This window comes from Sciurus carolinensis, chromosome 9, assembly GCF_902686445.1.
Source record: "Sciurus carolinensis chromosome 9, mSciCar1.2, whole genome shotgun sequence".
NCBI classification, from domain to species: Eukaryota; Metazoa; Chordata; class Mammalia; order Rodentia; family Sciuridae; genus Sciurus; species Sciurus carolinensis.
In genome coordinates, this window is record NC_062221.1 from 38529052 (window position 1) to 38554148 (window position 25097).

The 25097-nt window shown below is 36.7% G+C and overlaps 1 protein-coding gene across 2 annotated transcripts in view; it reads right to left on the reverse strand.

The window, feature by feature from the left end:
• The window catches only part of Wdr49 (WD repeat domain 49), a 135058-nt gene that overhangs the window by 59328 nt on the left and 50633 nt on the right, over window positions 1-25097 (reverse strand). For both annotated transcript variants that reach the window (XM_047564787.1, XM_047564786.1), the window contains exons 8-10: window positions 15550-15783; window positions 7594-7758; window positions 4165-4280 (exon numbers count right to left, since the gene is read on the reverse strand). In XM_047564787.1, the coding sequence (XP_047420743.1) occupies window positions 4165-4280; window positions 7594-7758; window positions 15550-15783 (515 nt within the window). The remainder of the gene's footprint in view (window positions 1-4164; window positions 4281-7593; window positions 7759-15549; window positions 15784-25097) is intronic.

Here is a 25097-nt window from a genome sequence, read left to right on the forward strand (position 1 = left end):
GGGGTGGGAACCGCCAGCAAAAAGCAATGCTGAAGGCATCACAACACCTGATCTCAATGTACATATATGTATGTGTATATATATATATACATATATATATGCCATGAATTCCACTTTTTTATATACTATTTAGTCCACTTTTCCTTGGTTTTCCTTGCTTTGACCAAAAGATCTGACAAGAACAACCTAGAGAAGGAAAAATTTGTTTTAGGCTTGTGGTTGCAGTGATTTAGTCTATGGTTGATGGACTTCATAGCTCTGGCCCAAAGTGAGACAGAATATCATGTCAGAAGGCCATGACAGAATAAAGCAGTTCAGGAAATAGCAATCAGGAAGCAGAGAGAGAGAGAGAGAGAGATTAACTCATCGCAAAATATAAACTAGAAAGACGTCCCCAGCGATATGTTTCTCCATTCACACCCTACTTACCTATAGTTACCACCCAGTTAATCCATTTAAGTAAATTAATCCACCAATTAGGTCATTACTCTCATAACCCTAATCATTCACCTCTGAACATTCTTGCATCGTCTCACATAAGAACTATTGGGAACACCACATACCCAAACCAAACTGTAGGTACAGCGCACTAATTAAGAAATAATAATAATGGAAAGCAGACCAGTAAAGTAGAGAAGTAGAGCAAGGTGATTGGGAGAGGGAAGAAGGAAGGGAACAGGAAAGGGAAGGTACTTGGAAATGAAATTGATCAGATTATGTCATATGTATGGATGATTATGACATAATGAATCCTACTACTGTGTATAAGCTATTTTGTTTAATTTACAATTCACCAATAAAAAACAAACATAATTGTGTATCTAATTGTCAGGGACCAAGAAGTTCTTATTCTGAGAACATTCTGATCTTTACAATAAGCAGCAGCGCCCCTCCCTTCCCGCCGGCGCAAACTTCACCTTCCCGCCGGCGCGAACCTCACCTCCCGGCCGGCGCGAATTTGCACCCTATCAGGAACCCAGCAGAAGAACACAGCCAACCAGCCTGCACCTTGTCACACCCCTCCTTCCCTCAGTATAAATACCCCTGTGTGAACAATAAAAATTTGCAGCTTGATCAGAATTCCTGTCTTGCTGCCTCTCCCTGCGTCTCTTGTCCCTTCATTCCTTCTCTCTCAGGTTTGCGGTCCCGTGTTGATGTCCCGCGGGTCGGGACATCTAATAAGATTCTTTTCCCTAAGTTAAATAGAGTACAAAAGACTAGAGAGCACAAAAGACACATGGAGTACATATTTTCATCTTGGAAGTTAAAGGGAATATCCTGATAGAGAAGGTATCTTAACAAGCCTGGAAATAGGAATAAATGTCAGCCACATGAAAAAAAAAAAAAAAAAAAAAAGAAAAAGTGGGAGAATTTCTAGATAAGGAAAAGGGATAAAGGCACAGGGATGTGAAATGCAATACTTTGTATGGCAACATCCTGACAGCAGGTTTGTATCTGATAAAGTTTAGAATAGACACAAGAAAGTGTAAAAATGGAACTAGAGAACAAAAAATAAGTCCAGACCAGAGAGAGGTTACATTTATCTTGTAGACATTCTGAAAAGTTTTAAACCAGGGAATAGCATAGATAGACTTCATTGTAAAAGAAATCATTGTTGCTTAAGTGTACAGAATCTGCTTAAAGAGTGAGAAGTGGAAGTCACTGGAGCAAAGGACAAATTAAAAGGCTCTAGAAGCCATCCAAGTGGAAATGATGCTTTGACTGGTACAGCTATGATACTCATGGGTGCAGTTTAAGAACTATCTAAGATATAAAACAGGCAAGACTTAGGGACTACTGTTTTTGAGGTTAAGTGAGAAGGGAGAACTAAGGCAGAAGTCCAGACCTCCTGGCATTAACTGAACCTCCAAATGTAAAACAAAAAGAACATTTTAGAGAGGGGGATATATAATGAATACAGTTTAGATCATGTTAGATTTGAAGTCACAGTCAGACACATCCAGCAAGCAAATAGATAAGTTGAGCTTAGAGAAATAAGAGCTGAAGACAGATATTCAAGATATCTATAGAATATTGCCTACCTTCTAAGATAAAGATGAGGATTAAATTAGACAATGTGTGTAAAGTGCTTACTGCTTCACAGCACTAAAAATAAAATAAATTAAATGGCATATTAGGTTCCTCACTCGATGAATGTAATTTCTTTTCTGCCCTGGGCAAAATTATCAAACCAATCTCTGTATTTAGATAGAGCCTGAAGTTAAAGCTACAGCTTAACCTAACGGGCTCTCGCTGGGCTTTACAGAAAGCTTAATAAACTGACTGTCAATCTTGCAGTCATTTCTTCTCTAATCACTGTTAAGGAGCTGGATTAATAGTCCATATTTCTCCAAATACAACCAAAAACTGTTTGCCCTCTTGCCTTTGCCTCCTGGTAATAAGGATCCTGTCTTAGATCCTGCAAAATCCATTCTAACATAACATCTCTGACTCAGGAAATAAAAATGTTAAGTCCACCAATATAAAAGTGAAATAATAGGTGTGATAATGTATTGATTCTGTTTGTAATTCCAACCAAAGGATCCAAGGGCTGATAACTTCAAGGAGGATGAAGTTGGAGGAACACAGGAGCAGTGACGTCTCTTTTTAACTCTCATCCTGGTCTTCCCAGAGGAGTCCCTAAGACCTCAGTGATGACCCACCAACATAGACCAGAATACCAGATGTTTCTTTAAGTCACTTTTTATAGCTTCATAGACTCTTAAATTTTCCCTTATAAGTATTTTTTGTAAGCTAAGATTGGATGCTGATTTCTAACTATGGCTAGCAACAAAAATTTTAAAAATGGTCTCAATGTATCAAAAAATATTTCATTGTAACAAGTGAATTGCATGGTCTATGAATTAAATAAAATAAAAATACTTTAAAAGAACAAAAAAAATTAAAGAAAATAACATCTGATTTTTGACTTACACTGATTAGGTTTTTTTAATGTCCTTTTGTTATGTTCAACATTTAAATTGGGTCAGCTCGGAACTACAAATATCCTGCTGTGGTGTTAGAGAATTAAACTTATTTATTCATTGCTATGGCCTAATTACAGAGGTGTTTAGGCCATAAACTGTTGAAGTAGTTGATAATGGATCATGGTTGCTCCCAGGGATGTGTAGAGGCCTGTCCTTCAAGGGTAAGAATTATTAAATTAGTTCTTAATATCAGGTAGAATAATCTGTACTGTACTTTCCTTTCTTATTATCAAAAGACCATGAAAATGAAGCAGTGTATGAGACATTTGCTACCCGGTGTTTGCTCATTTGCCCTAGAAAAAAATATACACTCCTGGTTTTCTAGGTATAAAATCTGACTTAATCCTAGATTTGGACCATTAACAACATAATTTTACAATGAATAACATTGGGCAAATTGCTTGTTAGAGCAATATTTTGTGAACTATTGAATTTATGGACAATATCTTTTCAAAACATATCACACTTTAGTTTTCCTTATGGTTTATATAACACCATAGAAAAAGGCCCGTTTATGATGTCTTTGCTCTCTCAGGAAAAAACAAAAGGAAATAGAAGTAATTTTCCTTGTAATGAAATGTAAGAAACACTCCACAAGAAGAGTAAGTGGGCTGTGGAAGGCACTGTTATGCAGTAATATGAAGCAGGCCAGCACAGAAATCAGTGGGCTACATCTGTCCTGCCCTGCAACTCAACATCAGTAACTTGAGAGGGAGGAAAGTGTGCCCTTTACAGTTGGAAGACTGTAACTCATACATTAAGAATTTATTGACTTTAGCTTGTACAATTATATGACAAGTCTCACCACTATGTATAATTATAATGCACCAAATAACAATGGGGGAAAAATAATTTAACTTTAAAATTTGGAAAACTTTTGGAACTCAGAAAGCACTATTACATTCATGTTTGGAATTTTTAAAGAAAAAATCAAATTCCTGAAGCCAGGAGAAAGCCTTGTATCACTTCTCATTGCCATTCAAGTTATGTGATCTTAGAATATTTTATTTACCAAATGCTGAGTCACTTCCAACTAAAGTTTCACTCACCTGGGTCACCAACACATTAATGACTCAGAATCAGCCAAGATTTTTATGTTGTTCTCCTTTTAGATTTTGATTAAAATATAAACATACTCATTTTACCTTCCTACAGAACTGTATAAAGCATACCGTACCTTTCCCAGCCTGTTATCAGTATTGTCTTCTTAAGAACCAGGATCTGTGAAATATCCACAGCCCCATCTTTCCCAACATTTAGAGTGTGGTGACAATAGCCATTGAAGTCCCATACCTTCAAGAGAAAAATCAAAGCCAACTTTGAGGCAGGAAATGAAATTATCTTCAATGACTAAAACAACATAGTATAATAGGATCTTTTTAAACCTTCATATTTACATTCTGAACTAGAGTTGACTCTGTAAATCTCTGTAATAATTCAAGAAAATCATCTCACCATTTGATTTAACCATTATATTTAACACTTTTGTGACCCTGTGAAATATATATGTGTGTATGTGTATATATTTATTTGTGAAATATGTCTACATAATATATATTATACCATATTGTATTATATATTTGCTCATTCTGGTCTTCCCAGATCTTCCTCCCTAAGATTATAGAGAGTGATGACCCACCATCATAGATCACAATATAATATATAGTCTTCTATCCCTTCTCTGGTTAAAAAAACCAAAAAACAAAAAACACCTTTGAAATCTCAGAGTGATAACAGTGTCATTAGTATGCTAATAAAAGGACTTTTGACTGGGTGCCCTACATAGTTGACATTATGTCTCAAAATTTGGGTGGGGGTTAGTCACAGGAAAGACAAAAAACTTTAGAGGGTCTGGACTTTGGGCCCCAAATACTTCTTAGGGAGAAGGACTAAAAACTCAAGTGATCACTAGTAACCAGTAATGTAACTGATCATGCCCACATAATAAAACCTCCATAAAACCCAAGGGCAAGGATGAAGGAGCTTCCATTTCAGGTTAGCTGAACATTTGGATGTGTGTGGAGTTGACACTGAAGTTGACATTATGTCTCAGAATTAAAATACATATATCCCTTAATTAAAAAATTCAACTTCTAAGAAATCATCCTACAGATACAGTAATTTGTCTGGAATGACATATTTTAAAATCTATCTTGCAGCATTGTTTACAAAAGTTAAAAAGTTGAATCAACTTAATTGCTCATTAGTAAGTGACTAAATGGTCAGAATATGGAATATCCGTATAGTAGCGTATAATGTAACCATTAAGAAGGATGAATGAGGTTGGGGGTATAGCTCAGTTGCAGAGCTCATGTGCAAGGCCCATCTTCAGCATCAAAAAAGGAGGGAAGGAAGGAAGGAAGAAAGAAAGAAAAGAAGTTGTTTCCTTGCTTCTAGACTCTTCCAAAACTCAATCAGTGATGATGTCTTGAGTAAGTTGCTTTACGTCTTGGAGCTCAAGTTTCTTCATATGTAAAATTGGAATAATAACATCAAACGTAAGTGTGCATGTGCACACGTGCTTATGAAATGCTTGCAACGGTGTCTCATTCATAGTAAACTTACAATGAAAATCAGTTAACATTGTTATTCTATGCCTTTATATTAACTAATATCCAAGACAAAAAAATGCAAAATGCAGAACTTTGTGCATTACATGTTACCATCAAGAAACAAACAGCTCATAGCTCATAGGATAGAAAAATGTGCAAGAAACCAATAATAGTGGTAGACTCAGGAAAGGAGCTGGGAATGGGAAGGAGAAAAAAGAGTGATTTTCCACTGCGCATCTATTCTATATTTCAAAAAAATTATTGTATGTACACATTAATTACTTAAAATGTTAATTTACAAACAGATCCTTCAAAACTATGATATACAGGGCATTAATGTTACATCTTTGATTACACAGGTACTGAATTTATATTCTAAATTATAAATGAATAGGAAAATGTCATTCACTCTTGTTTCTTTGTAGAATACAGCCAGACCAGCTTAACCCTGATTTATGTGACCTATGCAGAAGTTGCCAGATTTAAGAATTCTGTTTTGCTATTGTGATAAAGATAAATGCACCTTCAAAAGCAGTGATTATATTACTAAATTCACATTAATCTCAAGGATGTCAAGGCTTCTGCAGAGAATTGAGAGATGTACCTATTCTTTACCCATGTTATTTTCTTTTTCTCTAAACATGACTAAAATAATTTGTACAAGTAAGTATTACAAAGCTCTTCTGTCCCAGGTCCTAGTAAGTCCCCTATCTGGGATAATTTTAGCTGCCTTCCTCTAGACAACAGTCAGTTATTTCCAGGATAAGGGTATATCTTGGAAATAATCCACTTGTGTTCTTGCTGAGTTCAATCTCAAAACCAGGACAGGAAAATGAGAAAGTGCTGAGTTCCTTTTGCCTACACCACAACCTAACACTCCAGTTCCATTTATTTCTGTTTTATTTCACCTCAGCTATTGGGATTGGGTTTGTTCTCATACCATCATATATCTTACCATCTCCTGCATGATCGTTCCACTTCTTTAAATACAACTTCCCAGTCCTCACGTAATCTATCCTTCCCAGAACCAAGTTCTGCTGATTTCTAGAGATTCTCCCTTGTACCCACCATAGTAACTCCCTCACAGTGACAGTTGCCCCCTGGGTACTCACCCCCAATTCCTGGGATATTCTAGCTACATATCCAAGGGGCTCTCTTGATCCTCTCTCCTCAGCTGCTTATCTGAATGTGCCACAAACCTACCATGGAATCCCTTTCATAGACTGCCATGGAAGGTGGTCTACCATCTGTCTGACCCCCAGTTATGACAGGTTTGAGGACCATTCAACGTTTATTCAGGACACAGCCTTCTGTTGCCTCTAAGTGTGACAAGCCATCTCCACTCAGACCAGCATGACCCTCTGGGCTGATGAAAGCAGAGAAGAGTCACTGATGGCCATGGTTTCACATAGCAAGCATCTAGCTTTGCATGAAAATTTGGTCACTTTGCAAAGTAAAATATCACCTTCCTCCCAGAATAAACAAATAACAGTTACAAATAAGAAAACTGTAAGCACTGAGATAGTGTCAGTTTAGGATGGACACTAAATGAGGTGATGATTGTTTTTTTCTACTCTCCCTCTTTCATATAACAAAAATGTAAATTATTAAGTAGAATAACTTTATATATTCATTTCTAAAAAATTTGCATCTATGCCATCTTTAAAAGTTTACTTAAGTTGCCCTAATTTCTTGTTTTACAAACTTAGGAAAAGAAGCCTAGAGACATTAGCTGAAGCATGTGAAAATTATTCAGGTCTCTTATTCCCCAAAGTAGTCCCTTATCCATTACACTGAAAAAGGCTTTCTGAAATAAGCAAGCCAAGTTGTGTCTTTATTCTAAATAATTTATTCAGAAAAGTCATTTATTCATTTTTCCACAGAGGTTTATTTTCCTAGCAGCTTTACTGTGAGGTAGTTTAAGTTATTTAGCTCTCATCTTGTCTCATGGTTCTTCTTGTAGGGCAAAAACAAGTGAATCTGTGGCTGAGTCTCCTCACACAGTATTTTAGCCTTCTCATATCTGGATAGAAAAAGCATCCTTGGGTTCGCACCTTTACAGTACCATCTGTGCTGCCAGTCAAAAGCCGTGTCTCATTTGCATCGAGGGCCATAGTGCTGATTTCTGCGTTGCCATGGCAACCAGTAAACTCTTTGATTTTCTGCCCAGTGTCTATCATCCAGAAGGAAACTGTAGACCCCGCATCAGAGCTGATTACCTAAGAGAAAATAGTATTGTACAGAAATTAAATATAGATCCAGGGCCAACCTTATTTATTTCAATAAAAAAAAATGTAGCCAATGCATTTCCTCTACTGAGATCCCCCAACAGTTAGAAACATTTTTTGCAATGTATTTTCTTTCTTTCTGTTAGGCTGATAACATTTCAATTTCTAGGCCACTACTGAGGTAATGAAGTCATGATCCTCTTTATCGGAGAAGATAGGAATCTGCTTCCTTTACCCACGATTCAGCATAGCATCTAGAGGCCATCCAGAAATCAAACCCGACCACAAATAAACTTATAAATCTTTTACATTTAGATAAGAAAGCTGATTTTACCAGTTATGGTGCACTGACACTATTTACTATGTGAAAGGAAACATTTTATTATGTATCAGCTTTCATTTAGCACTCAGAATAGTACTTCCAGCCATTCTAGGAATAAGTTAATTTCAACAAATTACTAGAACTATTGCTTTTTATGCTGTGAGTCCCTTGATTTTTTTCTCAAGGCACTATATATACATATATTTACAGTTAAACACAATTATTGATGTGTCACTAAAAATAAAGACCACGAGTTAAATATTTATGCTTCAAAAGGAATGCAAAACAGGATTATCACAGAGTAGTCTAAAAATAAGAAATTTTGCAGTAGCAAGTAGACGGCTAATATCCCCTCAAAGAAACAAAAAGAACAAAATAAAATTTTTAAAAGGTCATTTTCTAAGTAAAGACTTGCTTCCTTGTTGACAGTCTGGCCTCATCCACATTACAAACCATGGAATCATAGATGGCACCACTCTTCCCTAATGTAGACATTTGATCAGAAATTAATACTGCTCACTTTTGCTCCTTTGTACACTCTCTCCTGCCCACCTGGCTGAGCAGCACCCTGTTCATCAGTTTCCATCACCTTTCCCTGCTTGTTTAACAATTTCTCATGAAATCTGAATCAATAGTGACAACAGCGTACAGCCAGTCTGATTTCATTTTATGGCAATCTGGGTTCCAGTGCTGTCTGCAGGAAAACAACGTACTGAAACTGTCTGTGTCACAAACATATGACCAGTATTAACCAGAATCTACTCTAACTATGACAATACTGGCATATAAGAATAACAATGCTAGTGAAAAGGCTTTCAAGGTTTAGCAAGAAAGAAGTACATCAAATATCACTTGGCAGATGAAGGATGTGGTTTCACTCTAGGATAGTGGGACTTTATTTTTAGCAAATCATTTTTATTGGTAATTAAGGAGTAAATATTGGCAACACATTTACATACCACCTTTTGGTAATACCAGGTCTCTTTAGGTGTGCAGTTCATTCCTGGATGTCTCTTATCAGACTAAACCTCAGCCAGTAAGGATGGGACCATGACAATCTGCAGAGCAGAAGTTGCATTGTCCTCGTAACTATACTCTGGTGCAAATGGGTGTCATCAGCAGATCGTGGCTGTGATGGGAATGCAATCCATCTGATGTACCTGAGTTAATAGCTGTTTAGGAATTCCAGGGTCCTTTCTGTCTCTCTCATCTAAAGCTGTCAGAGCTAATCAGACAATTTCAAGAGATGTGAGGCTGTATCTGTGTCACCTAATTGTCTTCTTGCAACTCCAAAAACAGTAGGTATGTTAGTTGTCTTTTATATGCATCTCAAGTCCTAGGTTTAAGGAAGCAGAAATCAAAAATTTCAGCAGCCAAAGACATTGACTACCAGGCAATGGGGATGTTCGGTTTAATTTGTGTTTATGATTTTATTATTTTAATCTGTGCTATTTATAGTGTCATCACATAAAGCAGATTACTTCTTTTATTTCCATTTTGTATCAAATCTCTAGAAGTTCAATCTCGGTGAGTAAGGAGAGAACAAAAGTATCTCAGAGTACTGGCACAAAGAAGTCAAAAATGTTAAGGCAGTCATTCTCCATTAGATTTTACATCTTCCTTAATTAACCTTTAATTTTCTCTTTCAAATTCATTCCCTGGATTTATTGAACACTTCTAATGTTCAAGATACTGGATCTAAGCATTGGGGATCCAGTCATGAAATTTTCTGTCCTTTTATTTTGTGGGGAGAGAGGAGAGATGCAACCAACCAGATAAGAAAAAAAAAAAAGAAAAAGAAAAAGAAAAAATAGCACATATTAAAATGTGATGTTTGGTGGTGAAAAGTGTTACAAAGAAAAATACAGCTGAAGAGAAAGAAGAGAGTATTGTAAGTAGGTACAAAATTAGGGGCTTGGTGAAGGCCTTCCCAAGGAATCATTGTAGGAAAGATAACTAAGATGAAGGAATGGGCCGTGGAGATAGACACCAGGGTAAAACAGTGAAGGAAACAGCAATGCGAAGCCCTGTATGAGTACCCTTGGCATGTCCACCCAGTGTCAAGGAGATCCAAAGCCCTGGGCAGTGTAAGGGGAAGGAGGAGCCATTGACTGTGGTCAATGTACAGGTATTCAAAACACAAAAGCACCAGGTTACATTTGTGTAAAAAGTCTTTAGATGATATATATATATTAAATATTAATAATTGTTGAATATTATATAGTCATTCAAAATAATATGTATGAAATAATATATATGTTAACTTGTATAGGAATGGAATAATCCTTAAAAATAGCTCATGGAACTCATAAAACTGGCTGCTTGCAGGGAAAGAAGAGTAGGTAGAAACGGGGCACAAAGGGATATTTTCACCATATATCCTTTTGTCCTTTTAAATTCTCTAACATGTAAATGATTATTCCTTCCAAACTAATCACATTAAATAAACAAACAAGTGTGTGTGTGTACATGTGTGTATATTTTGGTGTCATCTATAAAACTAGTCTATTTCTTATGTCGACATCAAGTGATCAGAGCACATAGCCTCAGGATTGATAATGGAACCAATTAGAACTTTAACCTGGCCAATGGCTAAAAGCTATATTAACTGCAGGATGTCAATCAATCCCAGCAATAAAGCAGGAAAGGAGGAAATTTTCATTAGTGTTCATTTAAGTCTATGCAAAAGAGAAATTCATTGACTTTGCCTTAAATACAAGTACTAAACAAATATACTGCATTATAAGTAAAGGTAAATTTTTCTCAAGGATATCCTCATCCCTTTCCTCAGATTTTACAATTTCCAAGGGAACTAGCAATTGAATTATTTGGATCCTTAAATACCTCAATTCCCCACAAAATGGTGTACAGAAAGAACCAAGGACATGGGCCCCCTCTTTAAGGAATGATTTGGCCTCAGGTGTCCTGTGACAGTGAGAGAATCAATTCTCAAATATCAGCACCACTCTGGACAAAATGAAGAGGGTTTAGTCTTCAAATCTGCAAACATTCCATGTGGATAATGGGAACCCCATCAAGGATCTCAGGAGTTCTACTGGAAGAAGCCACCTGGCCACAGTCCGACAAGTCTCTTTAGGTAACCTTGTATACTTGCAGGGATTGGATAAAATGCTAAAATTCTGGGAGGCAATTTGTATATCAAACTATCTAATATGCATATCCTTTAATCTGGAAGTATATTCTAAGAATTTACCCTACAAGTATAAAGTCATCCATGTGAATGTATGTATATACAAAACATTTCATAAGAACAAAGTATTCATCAAAGAAAATGGGTCACTAAATTATGATACAAAAAGATACTGTACGGCCTTTCAAAAATGATGAAGTAGATCTCCATTTAGGTACAAGGAACTATATTCCAACATATTACTGAATAAAAAGTTACAGAACCATATTTATGTAAAAAACCTATGCACAGAGGTTTTAGAACTAGCTGATGAAATTTAAGCTCATCCTTATTTGAGCTTCACTGCACTGTTTTAATTTCTTACAATACATGTATAACTTTTCACATATAATGTTTTGTAAAACTTATTTATTTCCACAGAAATAATAAATATAATTTCTGCCAAGATTTGATAACACTTAGCTATCTAGCTTGACTATGTGTCCAAGATGTAAAACAAACTGAAACATTACCTGTTTTATAAAAGCATATAAAACAACATCATTAGGATGAGGACCTTAGTCATAATGCAGAAAGTTTACCTATTCTACTTTATATGATATCTCAAATTGCATTTTATGAGTTTCTTAATATTTATGTTTTTTTAATAAAAGCTTCATTTAAGAAATCACTGCAAAGATGGTTCTTTAGAATGGCCTCCAAGATTAATTCCTTCAAAAAAGTCTATTCCTGGGACTCCTCATCTAGTCCCAATTTGTTATGCTACTAGCTGTGAGGGCAAGCTTTCCTGGATAAAATAAGCAAGTAGTTCCATTTAAAAAGGTTTGTGTCCTTAACACCATGTCCTTAGGTTAAGAGGTGAGGAAACCAAAAGGCAAGAAGATAAAGAGAAGTCACAGCAATGTGCCAAGCTGCTTTCACAGAGGGATTACGTCAGCTCCCCCACTGAAGTCCAAATGCAATGAAATAATAATGAAATGTGGGCAACATGTTGAAATGACAGCAGAAGGGAAGGTTTTCATTAAATTCAGACAAAGGGAAAGCTTTTGATAATGATGCCAAACCAGATATTCAAAGAGCAGGAGCCAGGAGACTGAAAAGGCACAGGTGCCTGGTAAATGTGCAATGAGAAATGGCAATAATTGACCACATCTAGCCATTGAGCATCCGTTTTGTGCTCAGAACAGTATTAGGAGATGTGGGAAAATAAAGAAGTGAAAGACAAGCTCTTCCCCTTGCACCACAAACATGGGAAGACACAAAAATGAGAGTTTAAGTATTTGAGGAAACAACTTGGTACATGACCAACGCTCAGAATGGGGAGGCAAGAATGGCTGGAGATGTCCCTGGACATCTGCAAAGCTCATCTTTGTCCCTGAATGTCCACAAGAAGCAACTGCAATGGTCAAAAAGAGAAAATCTCACCTCAAGGAACATTCCTGAGAGGAGCAGGGCTAGGACCAAACCACAATTCTTCTTTAATTCTTCCTGACAACTGTTACATGACACAAGGTTAAAAAATCCCAACAAGTTAATAAGAAAAAAGATGTGTGATGAAGCAGCAACATTCAGCCTACCATGACCAGGGGAGCTGGTAGAATCAGGGCCAGGACAGTTTCCAAGTGTCCAGTGGGCCAGCCCTGGCAAGGCAATGTTGGAAAGGCACAGTGCCAATATTATCCCCTCACCCAACACACAATATTTTTAAAAGCCAGAGCACTGAAGATCAGACAGATTAAAGGGTCTGCCCAAAACCCCCCCATCTCTCTAGCCCAGCAGTTCTCAAAACTTTTGACCTTGGGATCACTTTGCATTCTCAAACATTACCGAAGAATTGAAATGACTTTCATTTCTATGGGATGTGTTTACATGTAAACATAGCATATGTGTGTACACTTATAATAGACAATGCATACACACATATGTATATGTTCATCACATTATAAATTTTTTGAACCGATTGTTAAAACACAAGGATACAAAAGCACACGTCCCTTAGCCATCAGAGCAATGATGTGATCACACATCATGCAGCCTCTAGAAAACACCACTGTACACGCCTGAGAAAACAAGAGAATTCATATTATGATGAAAATGTTTTGACCTCTCAGATTCTCACAGAGGATCTGAGTGTCCCAGGAGTCCAAGGTGAGAATTGTTATCTAAATCTCAAGTCCATGCTTAATTTTCTGAGACTGGATGGTGGTCTGACCAATGAAGGACCTTCACAATCTGGCCCTCAGCTCCCTTGACTTCCTCAGCTCCACAGACTGCTGCAAACTCCCCAAATAGCCAGGTCAACCTCAGCGAAGGCACCAGGAGTGCTCAAGTCTCTTCGCAGGCGCTCCTGTTGTGCCTGGGATGTCTCCTCCTCTTAGAGACTCCCACTCCAGCTTTCAGGACTCTGCTGAAATGCCATCCACCCCAGTCCAGGGAGAAGTGGTCACTTTTTGCCAACAGCACTTTGCTTTTACCTCTACTTCCTTTTGCTGCCTTCCCTTGTTTCCTGGCCAGTCAGTAGTATGTCAGCCTCCCTTTCTTAATGAGAACCTGCCCAGCAGTGAGCCCAGGGGGAAGAACCTGGACCTGCCCTTAAAGAACTAAGTCTCCCTGAGCTACAGGCGCAAAGAAATGAGGCTTATTAATCTTTAATTCTTCATGACTAGCACATGAAAGTGGTTCAAAACTATTTGCTTTGTCTAATTCCTCTTAAACAGATTATTACTGGCTGATAGGACTGTGGGTGGTACTATTTTCTATTCTACAATGCATTCTTATAATTACAAATAAAATAATGTCAAAGCAATTATAGCTTAGCTGCATTTAGAAAACACTGATATCTGTGATACACAGCTGTATGTGCTTTATATACACATCAAGGCTTTAAATTATTTAAGCCATTAACAGCAACAAGTAGAGCTATACTCACTGTACAGTGATTCTACACCGTCTGTCATATGCACATTTTTTTTGTCACTTGTAACTTGCACATGTTTGAGTTTCGGTGGCTTTATCTTCACTTCCCTGGTGGAAGATTTCTTTGCATCCCATTTCCTGACTTCCTCATGGAGCGTTTCTCATCTTATGGCCATGCAACTTAGGATCTTAACGTACACAAGCAAACCCAGCTTTTTAACTTTGCAGATCTCAATTAAGAGAATACTCTCTTGGAAACAAACACATCTCTCTCTCTCTCAGCGGCCACCAGGGAGCCGAATTAGCTGGTTGCCTTCATAAAGTTCAGCAAAACATTTGCAGGGGAATGTTTCCCCGCAGATGGAATTCAAAATGGATAGTTTTGTAAAGGATTTTTACCTCCTAGAAGAACCGGAAAACAGAACATTTGAAGTAGTGACATGACAGACTAGTCATTACTAACAAAGGGCTTTCCACCCCTTGTGCAAAATCTGAACTACTCATTTCTGCACGAATGCAGAAGCTTCTACAGAAGGGAAAAGAAAGAATGGGTTGGACTTATTGTTTAATTGGCCGCAAGCTGGAGACTTGCTTTCTGCTTGGCTCATGCTGTGCTATTACCATCAGCCCGAGGTAATCATCGCAGCAGACTAACCTCCACCAGTTGCTCCTTACTCCACGAGACCCACAGGCTGCCCCCTACCCAGCTCTGCAGGCTTCCCTTGCTGCACCTCCCCATCCTCTAAGAAGGGCTGTGGTCTGAGTGGCATCTCTGCTCAAGGGGAGCTTTGCTTCTTCATTGAGATGCAGGTAGCGCTCCCTATAAGCAAGGGCTGCAGAGCGTCATTAAAGTGGTGGGGAGACAAACAAGAGTCGTGCTGCATACCAAGTACCATCCCATTTAACTGAATCATTTTATTATGAATACATTCTGGGCTGCCACTGTGAGCCACTGGTGTAAAATACACTGGCAAAATGGATCTCTGCTAATTACGTTTCATGCATATTTCAGAACTTTACACAGGGATACAGGAGAATGGTGCTCATAAAAGGGAATTTTACAACCAGGTTTCCTTGCGTTTGGCTCAAGATTCAAACTAACTGGTAACAAAGATAAGTTCAATTACTTCACATGTTGTGTTTGTTTTAGCTGGGATGTTGTAATTCCTTGTAACTCTAGCAGTGCTGCTATAGTCACTGACCAAAAATGAAATCCCTCTTCTAATTCACCTGGACACACATGATAGCAGGAAAGTACATGATCATTAAATCATTTTCTCCCCACATTTGTTTTTGCTAGACTTGTCTTCAGTGTGATGTTAGAATGAATTAAGGAAACAAGTCTCTGCTCTTGGAGGTGTGAGGGGAGCGACAGAGCAGAAAGCATCCTTACCTGCTTCAGGAGTGAATTGTAAAGAATGCAAGTGACTGGTTTCTGGTGGCTTCTCACCCTGTTGCTGGCTTCACTCTTCATTGCTAGCAATGTTAGCTGGTTATTAAATGAGATGAAAAGTCGTTTGTGGGCTTCATCAAAATGGAAGAGGCATCTGAAGTCCTGACTTTTGGGGAAAGAACAGGCTATTCTCTGGATGGATAGCTGGTGTTGAATATCCCAGAGTCTCAAAACCTGCATGAAAAGTGATCAGATCCTAAGAATAAGCCAAAGATAATTCTAATTTTTAACCAATTTTTTCTAGCTCGCTCTTTACCCAAGGCATAGTTATTTCCTCCACAGTACCAAAATTGGTTTCTCTTTCTGCCATAGCACATATTATTTTGTGTTTCAGTTGCCTTTTAAATTATCTACTAAGCTGTAAACTCCTCTAAGAAAGGGATTGTTTTATCCCAGTCCCTGGAACATGGCTTGACCTGTAGCATGTGCTTATAGTAAGCAAAATAATACTCTTCCAAAGATGCCTATGTCCTAACCTTCAGAACATATGAATATGTTATTTTATAAAGCAAAATAATTTTGCAGGTGTCATTAAATTAATAACTTTGAGGTGGGGAGATCATCCTGGATTATTTGGGTGAGTCCAAAGGAATCACAAGGGTCTTTAAGTGTGGAAGACAGAGGCAGAAAAAGAGAACAGCATGAAACAGCATGAGGACTCTTCTTAGACTTGCTGGCTGTGAAGATGGAGAAAGGGGACCATGATCCAAGAAAGCTGAAAAGGCACGAACGGGGATTCTCCCTGGAGCCTCCAGAAAGGATTGCGGTCCCGCCAGAATTCTAACCAGAAAAACACGAAATACTGTAAATTAGTGTTGTTTCAATCCAATGAATTTGTGGTCAGTTGTAGTCATGGAAAATGAATATAATTCTTTCTCTCTATATGTATTTAGATATCTATGCATTTTTGGTGAAATATAATAAATGGCATTAAGTGAAATCAAGTTCAAATAAGCCAGATATTAGAGTCTTATGGAAACACAATCAAGACATAGATCAATAGAGAGTAGAGAACACCGAATGCCTGCTCAGAAGAGTTGCTTTAAATTCAACAGATGTTAAATAATCATTTTTCCTATATTTTGAGTCTCTTAAAGCTCTCTTTATTCCCTGAAGGTGAGTCACTTTGTTTTTCACAAAAGAAAACTAAAGGAGCAGGTTTGGGGGGACTAGTATGAGACTATCAGTAATGGCAAAGAATTAATTAGGCTAAAGAGGAGGAAAGAGTCAAAATGAACAGTGAAAAATCTCTCCAAAAAGGGTTAGCAGGCAAGTTCCAGGATCAGACTTGTGGTTTTAATCTTACCTCTGGTCTCTTTCTTCTAGGGTGAACTTCAGCAAGTTTCTTTTTCTGAGTTTTTAATGAAGTGCTATGAGAATTGAATGGGAGCCCATGTCCAGGTTTTAGCATGAAAACTATATTATAATAACTGTTTAATGGTGCTTTTATTGTTTTACTTATTTTATTATTTTTTCATCATACAAATATTTGAACCTAAGAGCAGAAAAGATTTGTTCAAACAAACTAGTATATATTACTCAATGTGAGAATCATTTCTGAATTAAATATAAATGATAGCTTCTGCTTAAATGTGTTTATTTACTTCATAAAACAGGCAACAACATAGTTTTTAACCTATTTTAAATCATATGCTACTTTGGAAAAAAAAACTGTTAAAAATGATAGTTCTAGCCCCCTCCCCAAACGCTAATACCCAGGTGTGAACATTATTTTGCATATGACCTCTTTGCGTGCATAGCCACACACCTCACAAACATATCAATAGGTCCTGAGATTCAAGATAGGAGCTCCTACAGTAATTGTTTTAATCTGTTCTGCATTGTTGTGACCAAGATACCTGACTAGAACAACTTAGAGGAGGAAAATTTATTTGGGGCTCACAAATTCAGAGGTCTCAGTTCATAGATGGCCAGCTCCATTGATCTGAGCCCAAGATGAGGCAGGGCATCACGGAGTAAGGATTCAGTAGAGGAAAGCTGTTTAGACCATGGCTGCAGCTCATAGACAGGTCAGGAAGCAGAGGGCATGGGGAAGAGGCCTGTCAAAAAGATACAGGGCATGCCTCCAGTGACCCACCTCTTCCAGCCATGCCACAATTGCCTAGGGTATTGCCTAGGGTATATTCAGTATTTCCCAAAAGTTCAGTCCAAGTCTCATCTGAGACTCAAAACAAACTCTTTGCTGTAAAATCAAAAGTAAGTTACATATATTCAACATATAATGGCACAGAGTAAGCATTCCCATTCCAAAAAGGAAGAAAAGGGATGGCACAGAAAGAAGAGATGGGACCTAAACAAGCCCAAAACCTAACCCAGTCAAAGAGGTCCCAGAACTCTTTCTGTAACTCCACATACAGTGTCTAGGATATATTTGATGTTGATGTTTGTAATGCACATGTGCTTTCTTTTAGCTTGGCTCTCTTCACAGCCAGCAGCTTTTGTTGGCAGACAGTCCAAATTGCCAATATCTTTTAATTCCTGGGATCTCCATTTCAACTTGGGCTTCACCTTCACAACTTCACACATGACCCTCTCAGGGGCAATCTCCAGGGATTCTGACCCACTACACTTTACCTGACCTCCCAAGCTTTCCTTTTAAATCTAGGTGGAAGTATCCAGGACCCCTTAAATTTAGCATCCTACACAATCAGCACCATGTGGATTATGCCAAGGTCTGCTGTCAGCTCACACAATACCTGGGCTACCTGGAATCATGACTGCAGTGGCCTCTGAGTACTGCATGGATCAACATGGTGAAACAACCTCCTAGACCCCCCCATCCCTGTGTCAGTAGGACACCCCCAAGATGTCTACTCTAAAGGATTTCACCTTCTACATCCTTGAGCTTGTCGTGAGTGTGGTCTTTCAAATTCCTGAAATACCCTCAAGGCATCTTTCCTTTTATTTCTGTGCAAAGTACTTAGCATTTCTTTAGAGACCATAATCTCTTCAACAAGCAGAGCTTTATTGATCCCAGCTTTACAGGCACTTTTCTGGTCAAACTGAAATTTTTGAAAATTCTTTGGCTCTGTTTTCTTTTCCCAATTCTTATAAAAAACCTGGTTTAAAGCTGCCAAAAATATGTGTGTCACTGACTAAGCACTATGCTGCCTTGAAATTTTCTTTACCTGATTAATTACTCCAACACTTTTAAATTTAGCCTCACATAGTCTCAGGACATGGGCAAAATGTAGCCAAGTTCATTGTCAGAATATACCGTAAGTGGCCTCTACAACTCCCAATAGAGTTCTCATTTTTCTCTGAAACATGAGCACAAGCCACAGTCCATTCGGCATTCTAGTCTTCTAGAACTCCCACTAGAATCACCCATTAAGCTCTGCTTACAACAGTCTAAAACTTTTCAAGCCTGCATTTCCAAAATTTCCCAAACTATTCCTGCAAACCATTTATTTCCAAAGACTTCTGAAATACATGGTCAAGTTAGTCACAGTAACTACCCCACTTCTCAGAACCAATTTCTGTTTTAGTGAGTTTCTGCATCACTGACCAAAGTACCCACAAGAACAACTTAGAGGAGAAAAAGTACATTTGGGGTTCAACATTTCAGAGGTCTCAGTCAATAGATGGCCAGCTCCACTGCTCTAGACCCAAGTTAAGGCATCACAACATATAAGGACACGGTCAAGGAAAGCTGCTCATTTCATGGTGGTGTCAGGTAGCAGAAAGGGATAAAGAAATGAAAGGACCACCAGAAAGATGTACACTTCCCGGGCATACCCCCAGTGACTCCCCTCCTCCAGTCATACCCCACCTGCCTACAGTTACCACCAAGAAGGATGGACAAATTGTTGCAGCTTTCATAAACCTAATTCTTTTACCTCTAAATATTCCTGCATGAACAGGAACTTTTGAGGGACACTTCATATCCAAACCATAACAGTAATTATTAAATATGGTCAACCAAAAAATCTCTTCTACCTTTTGATTCTATCCTAAACTTTTTCACCTCTACTGAACTCTCCTGTTAAGCCTCTTCTCCAGGGTAAATAATCCCTTCAGACATCTTAATATCAGTTTTCAGATTTCATTTCTCTCATCAAGGTAGCCTCTAGATTATCTCTGGCTTCATTTTTGTTTCTACTTTCTCTCCAGGAAAGAATAGTGATGCAGACTTTGTTTACTTTTAAAATTCATAGTAGGATATGTCCTTTGTATAAAATCAAATAGCACCAGGGGACTTTTACCCCAACCCATATTTCTACCCTAAGTCCCACTCCTTGGATACAGTCTTCTTTAACTCTTCCAAGGTTATGATTTTCTCCATAATAACACTATCAATATCATCATGTATATGTATATGTATTGAAGGTGTGTGTGTGTGTGTGTGTGTGTGTGTGTTGTCTTTTGAAAGAAAAGCAGTTATACTTTTTCTGCTTTACATTTTCCAGTGTTCCCAAGTTGAATATTTTAAGATTTCAGTCCCATTGGTTATTATAATTTTAAATAATGTGCTTATAATTATTGCACCACTAATTTAAGACACTATCTCTGATCACTTTAGGGATCTCAAGGATCTGTTTTTAAGAAAAGTGCCCAGAATTAAGCCAATATTTCAAGTGAGTTTTAACCATTATAGGGGCTATGACTCTTTTAAATCACCATAATTTTGCTTTGGCTCATAAGCCACTTCATCATGCTTTCCAATTGTCTTGAGATTCTGATTAGCCAAAGCTCTAGATTTTATTCTCAGGAACAAATAAGCTAGCCAGACATCTAACATCCCCCCCTTAAAATCATTATGGAGGTTTCTGAAAAACATAGGAATGGAATAATTATATGACCCAGTTATACTACTCCTTGGTGTTTCTCAAGAATTAAAGTCAGCACACCATAGGGACACACATATACCCAAGGTTTTAGTAGTAAAATTCACAATAGCCAAGCTAAGAAATCATCCCAGTTGTCTATTCACAAATGAATGAAGAAAATGTGGTATATATACACAATGGAGTTTTATTTACTTATTAAAAAAAAAAACAAAATTATGTCCTTCACTTTTAAAATTCATAGTAGGATATGTCCTTTGTATAAAATCAAATAGCACCAGGGGACTTTTACCCTGGAACTGGAGAACATTGTGGTAAGTGAAAAGAGCCAGATTCAGAAAGTCAAGGGTTATATGTTTTCTCTCATGTGTGGAAGCTAGAGAGACAAAAGAAAAGAGGGAGTTGGGGATGCTCATGAATATAGAAGACAGACCAATTCACTGTTTGGTTAAGGTAATAACCCAATCATTTCTTCTCCATATTTTCTTGTACTGTCTCACATGTGAACTTTTGGGGGATACCTCACTTCAAGCCATAACACCCCATAAAATTTCATTGTGGATTACATGAGATCTTGAACTGGTTGAATAACTGTGTGGAAGTAAGTCAATTTTTTTAAGTGTTACATTCTTGGATCTATCCTAACTAATGTTTACATCAATACACTGGATTAAATAATAGTGATTTAATGAGCCACAATTTAAACAAATTTAAAAAGTAATTATTCAGTATCTGCTATGTCCTGTGTTATACATGGAAAAAACAGACAGGAATTGTCAATATAATTGAATTTGGATTCAAAATTATATTTTCACATTGCAACTCTGGATTAAAACTAGAAAAATTCCTAATCTTATTTTCAAAAAATCAGATTTAAAAAAAAATGTTAGTGGCCCATTATAATTTTACCTAATAGTGAAATTCAATGTGATATATTCATACATGTACATAACATAATTTGGTCAGTTTCATTCCCCAGTTTCTCCCTTTTCCCTCCTTTCTTCCCTTTCTCTGATCCCTGCCACACTCTTCTGTCATGATGTTCAGCTTCACCTTGTGCCTCAGCAATGGACTCTGCTATCTATGAATTGAGACCTCTGAAATTGTGAACACTTTAATAAGCTTTCCCTCCTCTACAGTTGTTCTGGTCTGTTCCTTTTAGTCAGAGCAGTGAAAAAATTGACTAAAACATAGGACTTCTTCAAATGTCTTACAGAAGTATTGTGCTTTATGTCTAAACTTTTATTTCTGCCAGCCCTTATACAGTGAGCATTGGCCTGATTCCTTTAAGACAAATAGCATTACCAATCCCTCTAATACCAAGAATATGTATTTATAAAGAATAATTGGTTATCTTGGCATGAATATTTTATTAAAAATCTTGTCCTTTTTTTTATTACTAAAAAAAATTATTTTAATTTTAAATGTTCTGGCAGCATCCCAAGAAATCTTATTCTCAAAAATATAAATTCTATAAGAACAAAGACATATAAATAAATATACTTCAAGGTGTTATAAATATAAATAGAATTGATAAATTATTCTTTTGAATGCTGTATCCATAAGATTAGAAGATTTTAGATTACTCTCAAATACTTAAGTTCCTAACAATAGTATTGAGAATTCTTATTTGATATGGACACCCTTCTAAGAAATAGAAACTAACTTCATGTCAGAATAATAATCTGGGGTATATATGAGTATAGTTTGACAGTAGCTCAAAAGTATCAGTGGACTAGAATTTTACCAGAATCAACTTCCATTTTGTTGCTCAAGTAATTTGTATTGGCTTTAATATTTCATTGGCATTTAGTCACATAAATGAAAAATACATGAACTATGACCTCTCTATTCTACAACAGGTAACTTCTTGCTATTAGCAATTAAAATTAGAAATATTTTTATTGCAATGCGCATGTTAATTAATTTTCCTTAAGTCACTAAGTCTGCCTTCCATCTTTGATTCAAAAGTTTTATCTCTTCTGAGAGTCAAACAACAGGGTTGATATACTGACATCAATGATTAAAACAGTGCTCCTGGACTGGGAATGTAGCTCTGTGGTAGAGTGTTTGCCTAGCATATAGGCCCTGGGTTCAGTCCCCATTACTGAAAAAAAAATGTTTTAGCATGCTCCTAGAAATTATGTGATCATGTGTGATCTCTCATACATTTTTCAATTTTCCAAATACTACCCTATTCTATACCAGTGGTTCTTAAACTTGATATTAGAAATAATCTACAGTGCTTTAGAAATCACCTAAGTTTGGGACCTTATCACAGGCCAATTAAATCAGAGTCTCTGAGGATGGGACTCAGACATTAGTATTTTTCAAAATACTTTCCCCAGGTCTTTCCTTTGTATTAAACATCTAACTGCTCTACTTGGTTTTAAGGTCAGTGCTAATCTCCTTGAGGAAGAAATCTTTCTCCTAGCTTAATTTGTAAAATCACATGCCTTGGCTTTAAACCAGATAACTCTACTCCTCTTTCCTAATCAGTCTATATCCTTTTAATCACACAAAAGAACTCATATTAATTCACTTTTATTAATCAAGCCCTTTGACAAAATGTCACTTAGACATCTAGTTATTATTTGAGAATCATGGGTTCTACCCAAATTTTACATGCAAGTTAACTTCTAAAAGAATTAGCACACAGTTCAGAAAAGAGCATATGTAATATCAATTTTCATTCTAAATCTTCTACATGTGTTTTCTTAATTCTTAGTAAGAAAAAGAGATTGACAAACTCCTAAGCTTAAAAACTACAATTGAATAATGGTTCTTTTTAATTTTTATTTTCCACAAATTTTCACTGAACTCTGCTGCATCTACTTACATCAGGATCTTGAGATATCTATTGCAACTCAGACTTAAATGGCATATATGGGGGCTCTCCATTTCATATCCACTTTTACATTAGCAGAATAAATACCTATGCTTTTGGTTTACTATTAAGGCAAAATTTAGATTTTCAACTAATGATGAAATTTTACTGCATAATCTTTATCCTATTTCAATTTTTAACCTTTTAACAATGAAGGATTATAAGCAAATACTATATTATTTACATAACAATAACTAGAAACTAGTGTATTGAGGCTGCATATACATGAATCCTGTTTTAACAGGTTTGTCAGCTTAGGTATGTGATTCTGCCATCCATTTCTTTACCTTTCTGATAAAGAGGCCCTGCCAGCTCTGAGATTCTGTCAATTCTGTCTAGAATGTAGTGAAATTGCTCGATCCATTATCTAAATATTTCAAAATAACAACAATTCAAACAAATTCAGGAAGGTATGTTGTGAAGATTGAATTTTAGAAATGTAGGACAGCACATGTTTGCAGGCTAGCTCTTCTGCAGAATTCTCTGCTTCCTGCCAGAGATAAACAGAATCACCATCATTTTTACCCAGGCATAATAAAATTATTATAAACAAATAAAATAATATTAATTTTGTGTGATGAATATTACATCTATAAAAAGGATAACAGGATATAAGTAGGTGCATGAATAGATGTAAGTATGAATAGAGAATCTGTTTTCACTGCACTTTTAAAAAAACAAAATCCTGTCTGGAGATGTGTCTCAGTAGTAGAGGACTTGCCTAGCATACATGATGCCCTAGTTTCCATCCCTAGGATCTCAAATGTAAATCAACATTATTTACCTACTGGCAACATATCAAGTTTAATCAAAAGTGGTTCCAAAAAGATTCATAGTTTCTTCATAATGACATGAAAGTGAAGGAGAAGTAGGAAACAGATTCACTGAGTCTGTTGACAGGAGATTTGCTTGATTTCATTAAACATTTACTAACTCCTGCCATTCCGTAAGAGATAAATATAAAAAGATGACAAGAAAAAGGAGAAAGAGACAGAAGGTGTGTGTATGAATTGCAAGAGGATTTTGAGGACAGCAGTTCAGCAACCCAGCTCTCCAGGAGTAATCCACAGAACTGGATCACCCACTTGCAGATAATAGGATAACAGGAACTGAAGGCACTGTCTGTCCTGAATACACTGTTATGTATTAACAAGTCTATTTATTCAGAATTTAAGCCTTTCAGTAATCCACAAAAGCATAATCAGTAAATGCTTAAAGGCAATTTTGTTTGACTTGATATAGGTTAGCAGAAGTTTTCTACTACATAGCTCAACTAATATTTTTATGAACAGTTCTTCCTTTAAATTAAGTCTTAAGTTTTCAATTTTGTAAATATTTCAATGAATTTCACACAGAACTATTAAAATATGTTAGAAATCATAATCTAGAGCTGAGATATCTTTTATTATCATCAAGAATGAAAATTCAGATTGCCCTATAAATAGGACACTAGGACAATATATTTTATGTATATAAAAGTTGCTTTTATATGTAAAGTCATACTATAAATGGGACATTGGGCAAATATGGTATCTGGGACAATGGGACAAAAAGGGTTGAGAAAAAATGTTATACCTGCCCCCAAGAATGACATCAAATTTAAAATACTAGTCTAAAATTAAAATCTTCTCCTCTGCTATTTATCTTTGAATGTTACCATGACTATTTTATTTTCTTTATTTTCATTCCACTTCTTTTCTCACTCAGGTCAAGAAGTGAGAGAAGATGTATATCTCTAAGACTCAATTTATACTATGCATCTGTTGTGTATTCTACCACTGAACTTGAAAAAG